The sequence below is a fragment of the Pimephales promelas genome, chromosome 5, assembly GCF_988280905.1.
Source record: "Pimephales promelas chromosome 5, fPimPro1.hap1.1, whole genome shotgun sequence".
Lineage (NCBI taxonomy): Eukaryota > Metazoa > Chordata > Actinopteri > Cypriniformes > Leuciscidae > Pimephales > Pimephales promelas.
The window spans coordinates 23,407,546-23,428,603 of NC_142773.1; the positions used below are offsets into that span (position 1 = coordinate 23,407,546).

Sequence of the window (21,058 nt, forward strand, 5' to 3'; positions counted from 1 at the left end):
CTGTAACCTTTTTGAACCGTTATTAGCTCATTGAGGTCTGAAGGGACACGGCATCAGATTATCACAAAAAAAAAAAAAAAAAAATTCATTGGTCACTTGCCTGGCTGGTGTTTCGCTGCAGGTTATGCAAGACCATGGGTTGTATGCAACAAAACAACCCAATTTTCCAGGCAGCTTTAAAACCTACGTAAACAAACTCGTTCAATGGTTTCGTCATTGTCAAATAACAGGCATAATCAGAAAACCAACCTCTTGATCTTTTCTACAGAATTCCCCCTCCACTCAACCAAGAAATTATGTCTAACCCATGTTGTTATTTGATGAAATGACCAGCCTTGGAGGCAGATTAAATGTTCCTGTGAAGTCAAAATCACAATTTCCTAATGCACACTGCCAATGAGAAAATTACTAAGTTACACGAATGCCATTTCAGAACGTAAATGGAAGAAGGGCACAGGTTTGTTGTTCTGAAGAGAGGAATGATTGACAGAGAGGAGTCAGCACAACAACATTTTGTCACACTTATGGACTTGGAAAATGATTGTGCCAAGGTAAAAACAGATGCCTGTACAAAACAACATTTCCATATTTTTTGGACTTGACATCATGGTAATACCGTGGTTTTAGAACCCAGAAAAAATATTGGTACAGTGATGGTATCTGATGGAAATACTATGGTACTTTAAAATATACTATGGTAATGAAATCCATTTACCATAAATGATATGATAAGAACATGGTACTACCATGAAAAAAAAAAAACAACCTTAATAATCTTTTTCATGACACAGCATGTCAATATGTCCCATACTAATACCAAACCAATGATATTTTAGTATTATTTAAATAGTTTTTTTTAATTAGCTTGTGTTTTATATTTGCAGTGTTCATTTTAGTTTAGCAACTGTTTTATTTTATTGCAGCTTTATTTCAATTACCAAAACAATTAATAATAGTTCTAGTTTTGGTTAATACTATGATTTTTAAACATGTACCATGTCAATACTCAATATAATGCTGTTGTTTTTTTGGACATTTATCATGCTGATAAAATGGTTTTTAACTCTGCATGCTGTATCCTTCTCTTCTTCTATCCTTCCTCTCAGTTCAAATCAGGCAAAAGAGTTGAACTGACTTGGAGGGAGGAGCATGGGGAATGGAAAATCGAGAAGAAGAACTGTAGGATCAATTCAGATCCAGATTTTATTACATTGGCTACAATATTAGCAGAGGATGAAAACAAAAAATGGTGTGATGACTCATCCGCAGGTGACACAGTTCTCTCATCCGTGCCTCTGTCATTAATGGAAAATATTTATATACTTTTCCCATTTCCTAAAACACAGTGCACTGCATTTCACATGAAGCAGACAGTGCCTGTCAAAAAGCTCATTACAGTACATATTGATGATTCATAACACCAATGATCAGCGAGCGGGACTCAAACGCACTACATTTAGCCTTTATAGACGATCTATCTGATTTACAGTACCAGCCCACACAAATCTAATCTATTCCTCATCACGCAACAAGCGAATTAAAAATGAACACATATGTCATCGAGGACATGCTAATGTGTGCGAGCGTGAACGAGTTGGTGATAAAAATCTGCCGTGATACGTTTTTTTTAGTGAGAGCAAGAGATTTTGAGAGAGGGAAAGAGAGCAGCTGGCATGCTGGAACATTGTAAAATGTGATGCTAAGCAATAAATGCAGAGGTCCACAGTCGTATGTTTCTGTTCCTCTCTGTAGTGTTACTAAGCAACTCACAATCTCCACCAGCATGAGAGGGATGAGGATACTCTGGCAGAAATCACCTGTCATTGTGTGTGTGTGTGTGTGTGTCGTGTGTGTACTTTTGTGCCGCGTGTGGGTGTGCTTTTGCTGTGTTCCAGGTATGAGCTGTACCTTACCATGGCATTCTTCTGAGCGTGCGTGTTCTCATTGGGCTTGCGTTGCTGGTAGTATGTGCTGAGGAATGTGTTGAGACCCAGGCTGTGAGTGGGGTTGTGTGGGAGCGTGTTTTGGCACTGTGTGCCGTAAGAAGGTAGCAGCTCTCCAGTGTTGGTGCATGATGGGTAGCAGCCCTCTCAGTTGCCTCAAGGCTGGCTTAGACAGCAAGAAGTAAAGTGGAGGGTTCCAGCAAGGTGCCAGACAAATCAGGAGAATGGCAGACAGTGAGGTCACCTCCCACAGCAGAGACACCTCCGTACTGGACGACGGGGTGATTGAGCTGGGGGCTGGGCTCGCGGGCCAGCTGACGGGCGAGCTGACCGAATTAAGGGAGGGCGATAAAACATTGACAAACTCCAGCACGTAATAAGGCAACCAGCTGATGGCGAACACCAGCGTGGAGCCGATGAGAAGGGCGGTGGCTTTTTTATTTCGGTGGTCTGCGGCCAGAGTGCCCCGGCAGCGGTACAGGTGAGTGATGATGAGCCCGCAGTGCAGGGCGATGCAGAGTAGAGGAGCCACGTAATACACCAGAAACGCAGGAACGAGGAATCCCAGCCAGTGACCTCGACCCACCGACCACGTGCAGCCGCTGTCAAACTGGATGTATGTGACTTTAGGTAGGGCCATGGCAATGGAAACCAGCCAGATAACAGCAACAGTGGCAGCTCTGTGGGGAGAAATAGAGGATGAAAAATGTATGGCTCTTTTTTCTACTTATTTTTCAGATAAGAGTTTATTTTTCTTGTTATTTCCCTATAATAATGAAATAAAGTGGATATCCCTGATGGCATCATATATCATTTCTGAAGGATCATATAACACTGAAGATTGGATGGCGGCTGAAAATTCAGGTTTGCCATCACAGGAACAAATTACATTACAAAATATATTAAAATAAAATTAAAGAATTATTATTAATAGAAATAATTAAATAGGAATGTTATTATTTGTATGTTATTTGTTCTATTTTACTATATTTTTGATCAAATAAATGCAGCCTTGGTGAGCAGAGACTTTTTTCAAAAACATTGAAACATTTTAATTATTTCAAACTTTTGACAAGTAATGTTTTTTTTACATTTTTGAGAGCATTGTGTCTCTTCATTGGTTAAAGGTTTGCTTATTTGTATTCATAAGGAACTAGGCCTAGTAGTGTCAGCGTTCCCTGCACTACGTTACAGGGAAACCATTAACTGGCGAAATAAGTCATATTTACCTGCGTTTGCAGTCCCAATTAAATGTGAGAATAAAATATTTAAGGGGTTGGTTCACCCAAAAATGAAAACTATACAATGATTTGCTCACCCTCAAACCATCCTAAGTATAACTTTCTTCTTTGAACCAAATCACAATTCAAGTTATATCAAAAATATCCTGCCTCTTCTAAGCATGCATACATGCGCACCTGCTCTTAAAGAGTATGTTGGATGACACTCTAATTGGTTACATAATGAAGGGTGAATAATGAAGCTATTTTAGACCAACTCCTTTTAAACTTGCGTCTGGCGCAAGAGTTATTTATCCCACCAGTAAAATAGCAACAGCGCCCAGGAACCGCACACAAATTTACCTGTGCTTAATGGTTAAAATAGGGCCCTTAAACTGTACCGCAAATAAACAGCAAACACACATTTCTTGAGTTGAGTGCAAGCTGTTTGCCAGCATGACCTGTGTGCTGTCAGTGTGGTCAGATTCATTAGAAAATGACTCCTATGAGCCGGTATTTTTAGTGAATCAAATTAACATACAGCGCAAGTCACAACCAACTGACTCCTATGAGTCAGTCCTTTCAAAAGGACCCAGATGCTAACACTTCAATCAATGTGATGGATCCGTCACTGCCGTGTGCCAATTCAGAGGCTGCATCCTTTGAAGGAGGAGGATTATTCTTGTCGCCCAGCAACTGTGACATTACTAAACTTTTCTGAAAACAAAACAGGGTTCACAAACAGTCTATATAGTTCATCAGGGTCCATTTCTGTTTAAATGTAAACTATATAATGGCATATAAAGATATATCATTAGCCTCATAGCATAATTGCCTTAGACATATTTCAAATGAACATGACTTTATGACTTTATGAAATATGACTTTAACATGATTTAAAACATGCAATTATGCTATGAGGCTAACATCAACATTTGAACGACTTTGACTTGAACGAAAAATGTTTCATTATTTTTACAATTGTATCATTAGATATATGAGAAAGCTGAAACCCAAACAATTTCTCTGAACAAAAATCCTGTCGTAACTGACATGCAATTAAATCTGGGGTAGGCAAGGCCACGAAGTATCCATCTGTTATATACTTTATTCCACGGGAAACGCAAATCCGACCAAGATCCAGCCTTTGAATTGGGACAGAGCTACTGCATCAATCGGGGCTACATTTCCCAAAGCATCATAGATCATAGAAACCACTGATTTATAATCTACTTATGTTTACCATTCTTTTGGGAAATACAGCCCAGGGCGGTTAGTGAATCAACATCAAGTTATTATTTCTTCTAGTGATTAAATATTTTAATAAAACTCATGGTATTACTACACCATCACTGTAGCATGGTACTTCATGTACGTTTTTGTAAGTAAATGCCTTAAATATAAAAAAGATTCATCCTTTTTTTTGTGTGTCACACAAATCTAACTTTTTTCCACTTTTTACAGCTGTCTTTCTTGATCTCCTACAGATACTCACACCTGCGCAGGGGTGGCGGGGGGCCGTGTCGAGGGAGCCACTATTCGATAACGCAGCACAGAGAGGGCAGCCAGGCTGAAGATGTCCACTCCAGCGGTCAGGGAAGTCATGAAGCTCAACAACACGCAAACACCTCCTCCCAGCTGCCAGTTCTGAGAGCTGGCACTCAGTAGCACACAGGGCAGGGTGAGGAGAGCGCACAGATCAGCAAAACTCAGGTTTAACAGGAGGACGGAGCTGGGCTTTGAACGTCGCCGTGGGTTGCGCATCAACACCAACCACATGAGCAGATGACCTCCGACCCCCACCAGAAGGGAGAGGATGCTGACCAGAGGCAGCACCAGAGAAAAGGAGATGGTGGTGTTGGTGGAGACCGTGTTGAAGAGCAGGTTCACAATGGCAGGCATGATGGATTGTGTAGAAATCAGCCAGTCCCTGTGATAGTGAAGAAAAGAAGAGGCAGATGGAGATTGCAATAGCTTTTATGCAACCTATACTTAAAAGAAAACAAAAACAAAACAAATGAGCAGAAATGTAAATCAGCAAATTTTACTCGCATATCGCAGACCTCGGTGAATCTAATGAAAAAAACTGCAATAATACTTAATATACCTTTAACTACACTTTGCAACAGAAATCCATCCCACAGAATATAAAGTAATGGGCAGACAGGTAATAAACAGCCCGATAAAATGTGCAAAAAAGCTAAATACACCCATTAAATATGTGATACACGTCCTAGCGCAGGCATGTGCAATTACCCTGACCAATTACTCAGTGAGACATGAACATATTCCAAGGATAATTTAAAGCCCATGATTCAACTTCCCCAACTTAATATCCACATGTCCTTGAAACGTTGAGAGTTAGATTAACTTTAGAGAGTTTATATAGAAACCATCTGTGTTCTGCATAGAACAATCTAAAACCCATCTATCCTTAAACAACGAGAAAGATCAGCCAAAATAAATTAAAATGCTATTTCATTTCCTGACAGTGGTCTTAAGCTTATCTGATTCCAACCCTGCGACATACTGTAGAAATATAAGTGAAATTTCTTGTTATAAAATGTAATTTAAAGTAGCATTAGGCATGACAGATAGACAGACAGACAGATAAGATAGATGGATATAGATAGATGAGTTTAGCACAATCCAGTCAAAAAACAAGCTACAGCACAGAAGTGCAAATAAAAAGGGCTGACAAAGTTATAGAAGAAGAGAGATGACACACACACAACACAGCACTGAAGGGAGAGATTGAAAAAGTTACTTGGTCAGGCATCAATCGGGCAGTCTGTGGGCTCACTTCTGCTCATCTGCTGTGAGGCTCACAGCATCCCCTAATGCAGCCACCCCTTGACACACACAGTCCAGCCCTCTACACACACACACACGCACGCACGCACGCACACGAGAGAACAGAAAAGGGGGACACACCTGTATTCACATCTGATTCACACACACACACACACTCCTGGAAATCTAATCTGCCTCATTAGGATATAACAACATGTTCTGTTAAGGAGACTTTTGGCGGAAAGAAACCAATTACGAGGTAGTGTTGAAAGGGTTGAGAGAGTGAAACAGGGAGCTAATTTACATCTACAGTATAAATACTTCATGATGCTCCACGGCCTCCTCCTAACACCAAAAACACCACGCACACAAACACCAAAAAATGAAGAACACTCTCCTACACACTGACAGAGTCATAATTATGAAGTGAAAGTGGGAAAATGTGTGATATAAGTCAGCAAAGTTTTGTGATTAGCTGGGAAAGTTTTAGGCACAAGATGCACATGAATTGTTTACCCCTTGTCTCATAAAACTGAAATCAGCTCATAAACGTCGATTATTGGAGGACTCTTCCGGTGTTTTCTAGTCTCTTGTGATTGCAGCCATCTGCTTGACTTACTCATTTTTTTCACTGTTCAACTTGAACTTGAGTGTGTGTCAGAGTGTGTGAAAGTTATGAGAAAGATATGTGATTTTGATTCTTGTGTATCTTGCACTTACAAAACAGTACCATGGTGTTTGGTATGCTATTCTTTCAGGTACTTCAGAGTAACATAACTATAGTTAACGTTTACTACAGTTATATGTCAGAATATTATGTTATATAACTCTCCATAATTATAAAACTTATAGTATGAATCACAGCGCGTCTACAACTGATATTATTAAGTACATTTACATGTGCAGTTATATAGCATTATATATATATATATATATATATATATATATAAGCCTATACATTTAAAGCTGCAGTCCGTAGTTTTTCCTCTTTGTCACCATCTCTGTTCGAAATCTGAAATTAAATTTATTCACGGAATTACGTGGGTTGTGCCTCAACACGGCACAGCATGGATGAACACAATGTTTGAGGAGAATGTGCGGCTGTCAGTCGATCGCAACACCACCCAACGAAGGGGAAAAAAGCATTGCAGTAAATCGCGCTGATTAAATCAAACGATCATTATCATATCACGTCAAACCGTGCAAATTATACTTTGTTCTCAAATTGTTTAACAACATCTGCATTGCGTGACTACATTTAATGCCCTTTAGATTTATCCTTATTACTTATTTTATTTGGATATTATTTAGGTAGCCTACTATTAGTATTTATTTAGTATAGTTGGCTATTTATTAATATTTTAAATTGGCTTTTATTTTTAGGTATTCATTTTATTTTTCATTTAAGTTTTGGTAATTTGTTGTGCGTTTGTCATTTTTATTAAATTTAGTATTTTTATATTTAGTTTTACCTTTTAAATTAATTTTAATATTTAATGTTTTGTAGTTTTAGTACTTCAAATTTCTGTTAGTTAACCAGGCAACATTTCTAATTTTCATTTTAAGTTTTTTAAGTTATATATATATATATATTTTTTTTTTTTTTATTGGATATTTGGTCACACTTTAGTTTATGGTCCAATTATCATTATTAACTAACTATTAACTTTGACATTTTCCTCAATAAACTCCTTGCTTATTAATAGTTAGTAATATAGTTAGTAAATGTAGGTATTGAGAAGGATTAAATGATGTAGAATATAATGCAGAATAATATAATAATGGCAATACAGAATAATATGTGCTAATGCAGAGTAATATGCGCTTTATGAGTTCCAATAAACAGCCAATATACATTTATAATATGCATGCGTATAAGCCATAGTTAATAGTGAAAATTGGACCCTAGACTAAAGTGTTACAGAATATTTATATTTTATTTTGTCTTTATTCAATTAAAGAAATTAGTTATAATAGTTTTAATTTTAACAATAATATGTGTATCAGTATATTTGAAGAATTAAATAATCTGACAACTTCGCAATTGGCCATTATTGTTTTGTGTCTTCTGATAACTAACTTTTAAAGCTCATATAAATACACAAATACACTTGCCAACAGTACTTTTTTTGTAAAGGATGGGGGGCTAAATAAGCGTTTGTTGAGAAATCATTGCTTTAATGAATGTGATTAACAGAAAATAAATGTGTATATTGGTCTACTCACAGGCCTTTGTTCCCTAAGTGAGTCCCATCATTTATGCAGGTGCCTTTCACGTCATATCACTTCATTTACAGCCTCCCCCACTGATGCTGGTGTGTGTGTTAGAGAAGCCATTAATGAAATGATTTATGTATATTCTTACAATCCTCTGTGACTTTCCGTGATTCTGTGAGCATGCGTGTGTTGGCTAATGTAAGACAAAATAATGTAATGACTTATAATTCTTGCTTTTACATTTTAAAGATAAGACAAATTGCTCATTTGATGTGTGATGTTTTCCCATAGTAATCTGAACAGGTGTGAATGTGTGTGTGTGTGTGTGATGCTTTGACAGGAGCTGATGTGACAGATGTTGTGAATTATTTGTTGGAAATTTACTATTGGGAGTTTTTCCAATCTGTGCATAATGTACACTGTCATTTTCACGCATATTCTAGATAATAGATCATTTTAAGCAACTCAAGCTTTTCATAGTAAATGCAGTATTTTCTCTGTACTATCAATCTATAATGGCACAATAGAAAATAGAGTCTTTTCTGAGTCTTATAAAAAAAAGGTATGTAACATTTTATTTCGATAATCCAGACATTCGACTAACTATAATAAGTATATTTGAAGAGTTCAGATGCAAAAGCCTCTAAATGCCGTTTGAAATTTTCTTCTTTAATGATGATTTTTATCAAACTTGTATATTTAAGTTCAGTAATTTCACTTAAATAACAATTAATAGGTAATTATCATTGCCATTTAAGTGAAATCATTAAAGTATTGGTAGACTGTCTGCTTGATATCTCTTAACACTTCATTTAATGCTCCCCCAACAGACATTCTACTGACTAAAGTAACTTTTCAACTACGTCAACTTATACTAACCCTAACATAACTATCTATTATAAAACTCTAATGAGAGTTAGTTAACATGTAGTTGCATAGGCCCATGCTTGCAGTTAGCAGAATGTCTAAAGTGGACTATTGAAATAAAGTCATATTTGACTTTATTTGAAACAAAGTCTACTTGTCTTTAAGAAATAAAATCACAAATAAGATCTCTTCATGATTTCTCATAGACAGCAAATGGAAACTTCTGCATGTCCGAAAAACTTCTTCATGTCTGAAAAGTGAATTATCTCGAACGGGGCACCTTTCATGAATTCCAAAACTGGACTGAGGGGGTCTGGGAGGATTCAGCCTCTTAGCTCCTTTAAAGAAGCGGATGACCCCATCATTCTTCCCCAGTGACTGGCATAATGGCCTAATGGCATAATGCCTGGCCCTCGAAGAGGAATCTCAAGAATCACCTGTGACGTGACGCTATTTGTATTTGGAAATACGAGTCCTTCAGATCTATTGACATAAACCAGTCCCCTTGGCAAATCTGCATGAGGATTTTCCTGCCAGTGAGCATTCAGAACTGGCATTTCACAAGCACTTTCTTCAGCTATTTTAGACCTAGACCTTTGTCTGAGACCCTTGTATTTTTTCGGTACCAGAAAATATCTGCTGTATAGGCCCCCAATTCGCTCTGAGCTTGAGATAAAGGCTCTATTGCCCCTTTCCTCAATAGTTTTGCTATTTCGGCTCGAAGTAGATGGGCTACTTCAGTTTTTACTGTGGTCAAATCTATCAGCGTCCTCAGCGAATCTAGCAGCAAAATCTTTACAGATGATCCAAAGAGGCCAGCTGGGAACACTATGCAGCCCGTTCTCATCCTTTAACGTCATATAGAACGCTATATGCAAAAACGGCGCTATACTACGCACATGGCACCCTTTATCATTAATATAACACGTGAACCCAAGACGTTATAAATCCTTTAGCGTGAATATGACACGCACACTCTACCCCACACCTAAACTTAGCCCTGTGCGTAGTATAGCGCCGTTTTGTCATATAGCGTTCTATATGACGTTAAAGGATGAGAATGCGTTGACACCACCCACTCAAGGCCGAGGCTCGCCGTGACATAGTGGGCGTGAAGCACCCCATTGGATCTGACATCACCAAGGGCCTCTCTTGATAGACAGCCAATAGGCACGTGAGCCGCCTTGCCTATGTCGGCATGCTGCCGCAACACGTTTTAAATTAATTCAAAATTAAAGGGTCACTCTACCTCTGGAAAGATGAAATTGTATTTAAAATGGGTAATTTATGTAGAAGAAAAGTTGAAATTATGTTTGAATTTGGAGCTTTCTAGACTGAGAAAAGACAGAAAATGTATTTTTGGTTTATGTGGATGAAAGACAACAACTCCCAGAATGCACTTGCTTCGCTGCCCTAGGATGCCACGCTGCCATAATCAGACACACTGGCACTGATCTGTGATAGGTCTGTTAGCGCATTAGGTCCAACCCCCTATGGGCGGGTTTGAAAGTGTGAGATCTAGTGCTTGTAGTCTTTACAGAAATCCCCCTCTCTTACACTTCCTCCTACAATGACGTAAAATGACGATTTTTGCGTCATTGTAGGAGGAAGTGAAAAATGTAAATAGCAGATTTCTCTCATCTCAGGGGAAAATGAGAGAGTGTTGCACGACCATTCAGTAGTATAACTGTGTTTCTAACAATGGAAGGCTTAATGCAAAGTTTGGCTTCAATATCTCATGGAAAAGAGGTTTTCCCCTAGTGTGAGATATTACGCAGTGCGATCGAACCTCTCATAAGAGAACTCCTGTAGATTTTTAGAGATCTAAGCGATATGTCACTCTCTGCGTGTGCTTAGATTTCATAAGACTGAAACTTTCCATCTAAAAGTTGATACATAAAATATCTAACTCCAGTAAGTCTCCTTACCATGAAGGAGAGCTTCAGGTGGATTGAAAGTAGGCCTATTATAATTGTGTAATTTTTTTTGTTCGAGATCATGACTGACCGGGTGTACATGATCCTGCTGCTCAATATAGACTATAGCTTTTTACCAGTTTGGTTAACAAATACTCATAAAATAATCACCTGAGTTGAAATCATTTTATAATATCGAACAAACACACTGTAGGTGGTTGCCCATGCAGCACATCTGTCAATTTACAGTTTAGAGCTCATTATGCTGAATTGAACTCAGAATGACTGACTAATAAAATTCAATATTTCAGAAAGATGAAAATATTCATACCTTCTCATAATTGTTGATACTTTGTTTAGTAATTAATTGTTTACTGATACGTGTGAACTGAAGATACATTTAGAATCAAAGAGGTAATTTGGTGAAATGAAGTGATAAAATGCAATAAATAGATAATTCTCCTTAGAGACGGTTATTCACAAACATTTAAGCAGCAGTCACAGGCGATAAATTCCATAATCTCTGATTGAAAATTGTTCTTCCATAGCAAGTATGTTTGTTTGCTTGGCCTTGGGCCTCTACTGCCCTCTACTGTGTCATTTAAAGGAAATAAAAGACACGTTATGAGAAGTGGCATCTGGTATCGTCTAATTAAAACCACTTGGCATACAATTCAACCGTTAAACTGCTAGTAACTGATCCATGTACTGTAAGAATATTTGTCTTAAATTCTACACTTTGTCCTTGGTTATTTTCGTTGGATTCCGCATTTACTTTTCAAATTATGTATTACCACGTGACATCTTAAAGGCTTACCATGTTTTTGATGCGTAGGCTACAATGGTTAAACCATGTTTTTGAACCGTTCCACGCTAATGCATGCTCTTCTTTGGAGTAGGCTACCATGTGGTGAATACGAATTATTTAGAAATAAAATGTATACATATTACTTAAAGAAACAGTAAAGACTTATCTTTCAAGTATCTTATGTAAATATGAATTTGATACTCAAATTTGGTACCATGCTATTACAATGTGCCATGGCTATTATCTGTCTTGAAAAGGCTAGTCACAGAGTACAGTGAAAAGAACAACAGCACATATGATATTCAGTTTTTTTATTCAGTCAATCACATTTAGTAGAAAATAAAGTTAATTTAGGGCCGGCAAATTCTTAAACATTATCCAGTTGCATAAACAATGCCTGATTAAGACAACAGTAATACTGCTATGATATTGATCGAGTAGACGGAAAATTATAAGGATAAGTTAGTCGCACAATACAAAACTTCACACGGGTAATGTTGGACATGAAGGGGAGGTACATCCACCAAACCAAATGAGAAATCAAGCGATGATTAGTGCAAATATTGGTTCTGTTTATATATTATACTTTACAAAATATCATTCTATGGTTTTGAAGATAAATAGATAAAAGTGTTCCTTTTATGTCTAAGATTGTCAAGACTGGGAGAGAGATGGAGAGAGAGAAATAAAGGAATAGTTGTTAAGTGCAGAGGGTTAAGAATGATGGTTAAGTAAAAGCGGGAGCAAAACAATTCACTTGAGTAAGCAAGAATATGCTGAATATGTGAGTGTAAAATTGTCGGATAGAGTCTTTATGAAGTCGTCAAGGTGCAAATTCATCTACTGATCATATCTCTCCCTCTCTCTCCTCTCAGCATCACAATGACCCTCTGTTTTCACAGAGCTTTGGCTCAAATGGTCGTCATGATGCTTCAGCGTTGCTTGGCTCCGAACTCTGATGACCTGCAGAGATAAACAGAGGAATAGAGAGAGAGAGAGCAGTGAATGATGGCCTACTTAAGTTACCTGTTTACTAATCTGGCTTAGTTAAAGGTCAGTTCAGAGCCATCTGTCTGTGGACACAAACACGGACCGGTGCACACTCGCACGATCACGATACATTCACATGTAACAGGAAAGATTTCCTCTAATTACTCAAGTAGTTTCCAGTCAGACTAGACAATAAAACTGCTTGTCGCTTCCAAGAAGTACCTACAGTACACACACAAAACAACACAGTACCGGGGAAATCCAAAGATTTATTTCGTTTCGGAGGGAGCCTAGGTTTTTTCACGGGGGGTTTGCGATCTGAGGATCTCTCCAGATCACAGCGGGTATCCTGCTCCATTCCTAAGGGAGTAAATACAGGGGGTACACACACAGAGGGAGGGATAGGCACGACGTGAGGATCGGGCTGATGTATGAAAGCATGCTAGAGCAGTAGGGCTGTCAAAATGGCTGAAAAGCTAAATTCGAATTTCTTTCTTAAATTGTCGCAAAATTCCAATAATATTCGAATTCTGAAGGTAATACTTAAAGTCGTCATGAAATCATACAATAGTAATGTAATATTTTAAAATTATTTATCTGTGCACTTCATTTTTTTTTTTTTTAATTCATGTACCCTTTTAATCTTTAATCAAATACATTACCCTTCCCTCCGCCCTCAAAACAACTTCTCTTCCAGTCAAAAACTATTACTAGAGGGCATGGCAATTGGGGTCTGTCTCATTTCTGGCCCATCTCTCAGAAACTTGTCAGTGTCACTGACAGCCAGCAAATATGGTAAAAAAGTACTGTATTGTCCCCTATGACCACAAAAGGGTGCAATTGAGCGCAACAAGCGAAAATAAACCAAATCAAGCACAGCATCTTTTATTGAAATGTAATTTACTTACATTAACTTTTGAAACAATTGTTCTTTAATTAAGTATAATTTCCTTAATGTGCATGCAAGGAAAATTAGGTTACAATAGTGCATAAAAATGTGAAAGTGCATCAGTAACCTGATGTAAGTAATCAGTAATCAGAAAACTTCAACAGACAGCGTAATGAACTACATGAACTCAAAATAACTGCCATTCAGAAACAATCTACTTCTACTTGCTACACACAACATATTGTTCATCAAAAACTTGATCTGCAGCGAGTGCAGAGTGCTTTTTGTTGACAATGTTTTCAGCTGATGAAAGCCAGGTATGGTGTGTCATGTTTCATGTCTTCGTCATGTGATTCCGTTAGTCATGTGATCATGCCATGTGTTCCCTTGTCTGATTTGTCATTGTTTCATTCCTCACAGATGTCCCTTGTCTATTCATTAGTCCTTATGTATTTAAGCCCTCATGTTTGCCACGTGTCTTTGCCATGTATTATTTCATGTAACTGCTGTGGGTAAACTGGGTAAATGTCAGGTCTATGGTCTTGTTTTGTGTTTCATGCCATGCTTTTATTTTATGTTTGATCACGTTTTTGTAAATAAACTGCACTTCTCAACAAGCTTGCCTCCAGTGGACGTCCTTTACATCAAGTATGTTGTTGTCCAACTGAGAGGCTTTTCATCAGCAAGAAGCCATTAGTTTTCAAATTGACAATGCTGCCACAGCAGTCAGTTAAGTCATTATCATGATTCATGTTTCACATGCTTCTTGACACACGAAAAATTAGAATGCATGTTTTTTGCATTCAAATGTGCTGTTTTTTTTTTTTTTATTCAACAAATAATTAGAAATTCAAATTTCTATTTGACAGCCCTATACAGCAGTAGATGTTAAACACACTCATCATCGCATGCTCAAAAGGGATGTGAAGAGTGTACCTGTGTCACATGAGTTCGCTTTCCTGTTTCGATGTGGTTTCATGGGACCTACAGGGCTGCCTTTGACTTCATCACCTGAAAAACAACATCAACATAATTCTTTACATCAGGGCCTTTCATACTGGGAAGCCACAAAAAAAAAAAAAAAAAAAAAATTGAATGAAATGTTTTTTTTTTTTTTTACCAAATCTATTTTTAGAGCTGTAAAAGTCCTTAATATTAATTTAACATTAACTAAAATATGCATTAAGATATTAGTAAAATATTTATATTATTCTTTACATCAATCAAATTTAATATTACCATTTCATTCTTCTTTCTAAAACACTTTTTTCCAAGAGTTGATCTCAAATGCGCTGTTAACTTAATAAAAAAATATTTTTCATATATAAAATATTTACTTTTTATGAAGTTATACAATAAAGTAAAAGTGAATTATTTGATTTTTAAACAATTATTTTTATAATTATTAACAAAGTCTTTATATCATCCCATTTCATTATTTCACAAAGTTTAAATGTATAATTTGTATACAGGAAAATATATATATATATCTTTATATTTTAGGAAAACAGTCTCTCACTAGTGATCATCATATAAAGGGGTCCTTTGCTCATGACACAAAACACAAAATGTAACTTATGGAAAATTAAATGCAACTATCATGATATTTTGACGAAATTTTTGTTGGAATAAATTACCTTGAAGTAAAGCAGAATCTACTGAAGCAGAGTGAAACACAGGCTTAGCAGAAGTGGGTGGAGGAGCCGGGGGATGATTCTCATTGGCCACGTCATTTGGCGAGGAGCCAATGGGAGACGTGTGAGGTGAATAATAACATGGCTGAAAGGAATGATATAATCAAAAGCTGTTTTAATGACATAAAGAAACACTCAACAATCACTGACATTATTAATCAAAGATGTTTCATGATTCTATGATTCAAAAACCTTTTCAGGAATAGGTGGAGTATGACCGTCTGGTTCTTTTTGGTCTTCTCCATTTCTCCAGTTCTCCTTTTCCTCATCCTCCTCCCTCAATTCACTATAATCTTCAGTAGATTTATCTAGGGACAGAAAAATAAAGACCATGCTCATACTATTGATACAGAGAGTTAAATAGTGTAATATATGCTTATTAAAAATAGTTAACATAATTTAACTGTTTAAATGAAAGTCTACATATGCAGATATTGTTAAATCTATAATAATATATACCAGAGCACTCCTCCAGATGGTGCTGGCGTGTCTTAGCCAGGCTCGGCTTGGTGCTCTGAGGCGGTGGCTCGGGTCTTTTTCTGGTTTCCAGCAGCTGAGGGTCCATTATATTGTCTGCCTTTTTCTGGCTGTCTGAATGTGATTCCTGTCTTCCTGTTTCTGTCTGTCTGTCAATAGATGGCATGTGCCCTTTAGCAACAATATCTGAATGTCGGTCCATCTCAGGGTCTCCGTATCCAATCTCTTCAGATGAGCCGAACACCTCACTGTAATCAGGCGACTGCAGGAAACAAAAAGATGAGTGTGTGAGACTGTGGTAAAATAGCGTGTATAAATTAAATACACATCTCTGATAGCATTTCAGATATTACTAATTTAATCTGATGTTTCTGAAAATAGTCAAAGGAATAATACACATTTATTTGAATTAAATTTTACTTCATTTAAATTCCTGTTCAGTTCTTGAAACTGTGAATTTGAACGATGTCATGTGGTGGACTACCTGTCTCTGTGAGAAGCATGAGGGGCTAATTCCCATCATTCCTGGCAGGGGTATACCCTGCACGGGCCGTCCCGACAGCTGAGGGGTCCTCTGAACACCCGGCCCAGCCAACCTCCCATTGGTGCCTTCAGTGCCTGGGTCTAACCTCCCACGATCCTTTGGGTGTTGAATCAAGGAGTACACATTCTCAGTGGCAATGCTGAGCGAGCAAAAGACAAAAACAAGCAAGATAAAGAGTTTGACTTATGTTGTCTGGTTTATTAATGTAAAACAACGACTTTAAATGGTAGTTGTAAATTAAATCATACATTATAAAGGTTTGGATTTCAGTACTTTTATTCAGCAAGGACATTAAATGAATCAAAGTTACAGTGAAACATTTGTAATTTTAGTTACTAAAGTTTTATATTTCAAATAAATGCTATTCTTTTGAACTTTCCATTCATCAAAGAATGCTAGAAATAAAATGTATCATGGTTTTCTCAAAAAAATATTTAGCAGCATTATAATTGCTTTTACATTTTAAATGACATCATCCTTTATTCATGTTTTTGTAAGCGTAGTGCATAGTTGTGCTTGTGTTGTGATAACAATGAAAATATTAATAACTGATTATGCTGTAGTCAGTGTATGCTTTTTCCTGTGGTATTTTTTTCTATATGAAGAGTTCAGATGCAAAAGCCTCTAAATGCCATTTCAAATTTTCTTCTTTAATGATGATTTTTATCAAACTTGTATATTTAAGTTCAGTAATTTCACTTAAATAACAATTGAACGGTAATTATCATTGCCATTTAAGTGAAATCACTGAACTTAAATATACAAGCTTGATAAAAATGATCATTCTAGAAGAAAATTTCAAATGACACTTAGAGGCTTTTGCATCTGAACTCTTCATATGCATTTTTTTCATAAATACCTTCAAATACCTTAATCAAGTTTAGTGTTTTGGTTGTATATAAAATATAAGCTAAATATTTATATTTTGATGATTTAATCAAACTTGTAGGGCAATTAAAACCCAAATATTCCTTCCGGACATCACTTTTGGCCACGACTGTATTAACTTATGAAAGACTCACTTAGTGCGACATTCGTCCCCACAGGCCCCGCTCCTTCCTGTAGGGTCTGGCTCCTGATATGATATGGTAGAGTTTCGGTTCTTCCTGAATCCTGAAAAGATTGACAGCACACTGCGTCTTTTCTTCCTCCTCAGAGCCTGAGCGTGATGGTGGGATGACAGCTGACTGTGGGGTAGAAAGTCAGGGTGTCAGAGATTTCCACATTTATGCATGCCCACATTACTTCAACCTTTAAAATGTTCATTGTTGGACTTCATTACAACACAGAAGTGTTCAGTGGTAACGCACCTGTCTGGTAAAACTCTCTTGGTGTAGAAGTCAGGCAGTCCATCATCCAATAGAGATATTCCCCCATTCTCCGAGCAGTGCTAAAGGACGACAAGAGAAATAATGATGATGATGCCTGCTTTTGAGGACCTGGGCTGGAGTAGATCATCTCTCTAAATTTGTGTTCGAGGATGATGCTGTCACAGTGCTGTGTCTCACCATCTGGGATTTGTTCCTCTATATTATGTCAGTGCATTAATTTAATCAACAGGCAAAACAAAGACACGGCTTGCAGGCATTTAGACTGATCAGAAGCGATTGAAAAGAAGAGAGCCTGTAATGCTTGATGCTGTAATTCTGGAGACCATGTAGAAAACATCTGGGCCTATGTTTAATCAGATTTCTGAGAAGAAATCACTTTAACAAGAGAACGTGATTAAAGTAACCCCTACTCCTCTTGTTAACAGTTTGAATGGTTGTTAGTTAACCCATTTTATTTCATATTTACCGTATTTTGGAAGAATATCTCCTGTAGAATACATAAACCAGCATGATTTTGACTTAATTTACGGCACATCATATTTAATTGCAGTATTTATTTTTATTTTTTTTCTCTTTAAGAACCCAGAACTGATTTGTTTGCTAGTCAGCAGAATAATAGAAGTTACAAGAAGAGTGCAGGGGATACAAGCAATTCAACGACAACATGATAAGGAATGCCTCTGGAGGTGCAAATCTTAACGTGTTTTGTCTGCAAAAGATTTAATTACAGGTGAAATTCAGAATTCAGTTTGACATGATCGTGTTCTCCCACAATACACCAAGGCCCCAGTATATGACTGGTTGCCAATCCATCAAACTGAATTGAAGACAATATTGATCCCAAAAATAAATGATGAATATGTGGCTAATATCAAACTGGAGGGCAACGACGCAATAGGAGGCAAAGCCTGAAATGGTCGGAGTGCAAAGCCATTTTATGACATTATTTTAGCAATAAACATGCTATATGAAAAGTAGTATTGGTGTGGTAATACTGCTAATGGCACTGGTTCTTACTGTCTCAAAAGGAGCGTGTCCAGTCCTGTGCCTTCGTGGTGGGCGTGGTCTGACGTGGGTCACATGACGCAGAGGTGAACCCTGCGTGGGCAGGGTGGACAGACCTTCCCATGATGCAGAGCGTGAAAGAGGAGCAGACGTCTGAGGAGTGGACACTAAAGGTGAGGAGTTAGGGTCGTCACCTAGACCTAGAGGACAGAGAATCAAATTAATGACATGATATGCTAATTAAAGGAGTAGTTCACTTAAAAAAAAAAAAAAAAACTTTTGCTGATAATTTACTCACCCTCATGTCATCCAAGATGTCCAAGTCTTTCTTTCTTCAGTCGAAAAGAAATGAAGGTTTTTGATGAAAACATTCCAGGATTTTTTCTACAAATAATGGACTTCAGTGGGAACCAAACGGTTCAAGGTCCAAAAGAGAGTTTCAGTGCAAACTGTTCAAAGGGCTTTAAACGATTTCAGACGATGAATAAGGGTCTTATCAAGCGAAACGATCGCTCATTTAAAAAATAAATAACAAAGTTTAAGTTTTATAAGCTCAAATGCTCGCCTTGCTCTGTTCTGTGATGGACGTTCGTGACTCTCCTGTTCGAACTCTTTTATCAAAATGAACAAATCTTTTTTCCGAATCAATTCGTTCATTTGAACGCATTTTAGCTTATAAAACTTTGTTATTTTTTAAATAAGCAAACGTTTCGCTTGATAAGACCCTTATTCATCGTCTGAAATCATTTAAAGCCCTTTAAACAGTTTGCAGTTTGCACTGAAACTGTCTTTTGGACCTTGAACCATTTGGTTCCTAATGAAGTGCATTATATAGAAAAAAATGCTGGAATGTTTTCATCAAAAACCTAAATTTCTTTTCGACTGAAGAAAGAAAGACATGGACATCTTGGATGACATGGGGGTGAGTAAATTATCAGCAAGAGTTTTTTTTTAAAAGTGAACTACTGCAAATAATCATATCAATTTTTGTAGAGAAAAGCACTCAAATGAAAACATTATTGTGGCAGACAAAAAGCAGTGAATGGCAAAAAGTGAGTTAATATATATTTTTTGATTTATTTATCAGTGATATTTTTATCTGTTAACATGTTAACATCATAAATTGACAGACCTAATGTATAAATCTATCTATAAAATTGAGCTACAATATGATATAAAGAATGAATGGGTTTAAGCTGAAAAATGTATGAAGTTATACATGACTTGAAAGCACTGCATGAGAATGAAGTAAAAAATGAATGATAGTCCTGCTTTCATTCTCTACATAACGTGTGTGTGTGTGTGTATGTGAGAGAGAGACTCACTGAGTCTGTTGGACACGGGACGAATGCGTCTGGTCCTGGAGCTGCGTTTCTTAATGGCGATTGTGTCCTGGGTGCAGAACCACAGAAGTGAGTGAGAACATTGCAAATTGAGCAGATGACGAGGCAGCCGAGTAACAAGAGATGACAGTTACTGTAAATACCACCAAACACACAGATGAGTCAGTTGTGAGTGATTCAAGTAACACACTCACTATGCTGATGCCAAAGTCATCCTCCACAACATCCAGTATGTCGGCGTGTCTGTGTGCGCGCCTGGCCGTTCCCCCGTCTTCCAGCCGTCTCATCTGTGAAACCTGCCGGAGCTGTGATGACGAACAGATGCGTGAAGAAGAGTGATGCGTGTGAATGAACAGATGAATGGAAAGAGAAATTGGTTTGTAGTACCAGGGTTTTGTGTGTGGCATAAAGTTCCTGTAGGATCTGGTCCACTATGGAGTTGGTGAGATATGAGACAACAGACAGTTTCACCTCCCTAAGAGTGAGAGAGAAGGAGACACAAAAAATACATGTTAGATTATATTAAAACCATACTGGGAATTCCAACTGTGAGCACTGCAGTGGTTATAGAAAAGTAGGTTTCGTCCTCCCATTAACGATTTCTTGATTTCGATCGATGTGTGCAGTGCAGTGAGCGTTTGACTGGACAAAAATCTGGATACACCCATGAGTGTAACAGTTTTGGATATTTCTGTCATTTCCCATTCAAGTAGACGGCGGTTTTGAAAGCTGCAGCCCGGGGATGTTATAAAGATGGACGCTATGTGAAGGACTTCAAAAGGTGTTGAAGTGAGAAGCATCTACCACTCAACACCCTCATTTCTTACTCCAGAGCTCTGTTGATGTCCTGAGCTGCTCTCTCCATCAGAGCGGTGCGGATGGATGAACGAGGGATAGAAACGCGCTCTGAGATGGAGGAGAGAGGAGGAGACAGACACTCTGCTGCGGCACAAGAAAGCGGACACAGCTCCCGGCACAGAGACACCATGGAGTCCACAATGACCTGCACAAATCCACCATC

The 21,058-nt window shown here is 37.6% G+C and overlaps 2 protein-coding genes across 3 annotated transcripts in view; both read right to left on the reverse strand.

Moving 5' to 3' along the window:
* Positions 1-1,738: 1,738 nt before the first annotated feature.
* Positions 1,739-5,121, reverse strand: LOC148981433 (somatostatin receptor type 5). Its single transcript, XM_089131724.1, has 2 exons — positions 4,659-5,121; positions 1,739-2,623 (listed from the first exon to the last, which is right to left on the reverse strand). Exons 1-2 carry the CDS (start codon positions 5,063-5,065, stop codon positions 1,942-1,944), a joined length of 1,089 nt encoding a protein of 362 aa, XP_088987850.1. The 5' UTR covers positions 5,066-5,121; the 3' UTR covers positions 1,739-1,941.
* Positions 5,122-12,060: 6,939 nt separating this feature from the next.
* carmil3 (capping protein regulator and myosin 1 linker 3) overlaps positions 12,061-21,058 on the reverse strand; it is a 51,437-nt gene continuing 42,439 nt past the window's right edge. Inside the window, exons 27-40 of one of the 2 annotated variants that reach the window (XM_039654702.2) lie at positions 20,865-21,040; positions 20,425-20,512; positions 20,232-20,342; positions 20,020-20,086; positions 18,707-18,894; positions 17,669-17,748; positions 17,381-17,545; positions 16,299-16,497; positions 15,797-16,076; positions 15,530-15,645; positions 15,281-15,422; positions 14,580-14,654; positions 13,007-13,114; positions 12,061-12,727 (exon numbers count right to left, since the gene is read on the reverse strand). In XM_039654702.2, coding sequence (XP_039510636.2) covers positions 12,687-12,727; positions 13,007-13,114; positions 14,580-14,654; positions 15,281-15,422; positions 15,530-15,645; positions 15,797-16,076; positions 16,299-16,497; positions 17,381-17,545; positions 17,669-17,748; positions 18,707-18,894; positions 20,020-20,086; positions 20,232-20,342; positions 20,425-20,512; positions 20,865-21,040 — 1,836 coding nt within the window. In that variant the 3' untranslated portion in view covers positions 12,061-12,686. The remainder of the gene's footprint in view (positions 12,728-13,006; positions 13,115-14,579; positions 14,655-15,280; positions 15,423-15,529; positions 15,646-15,796; positions 16,077-16,298; positions 16,498-17,380; positions 17,546-17,668; positions 17,749-18,706; positions 18,895-20,019; positions 20,087-20,231; positions 20,343-20,424; positions 20,513-20,864; positions 21,041-21,058) is intronic. The other variant, XM_039654703.2, reaches the window with a different exon arrangement.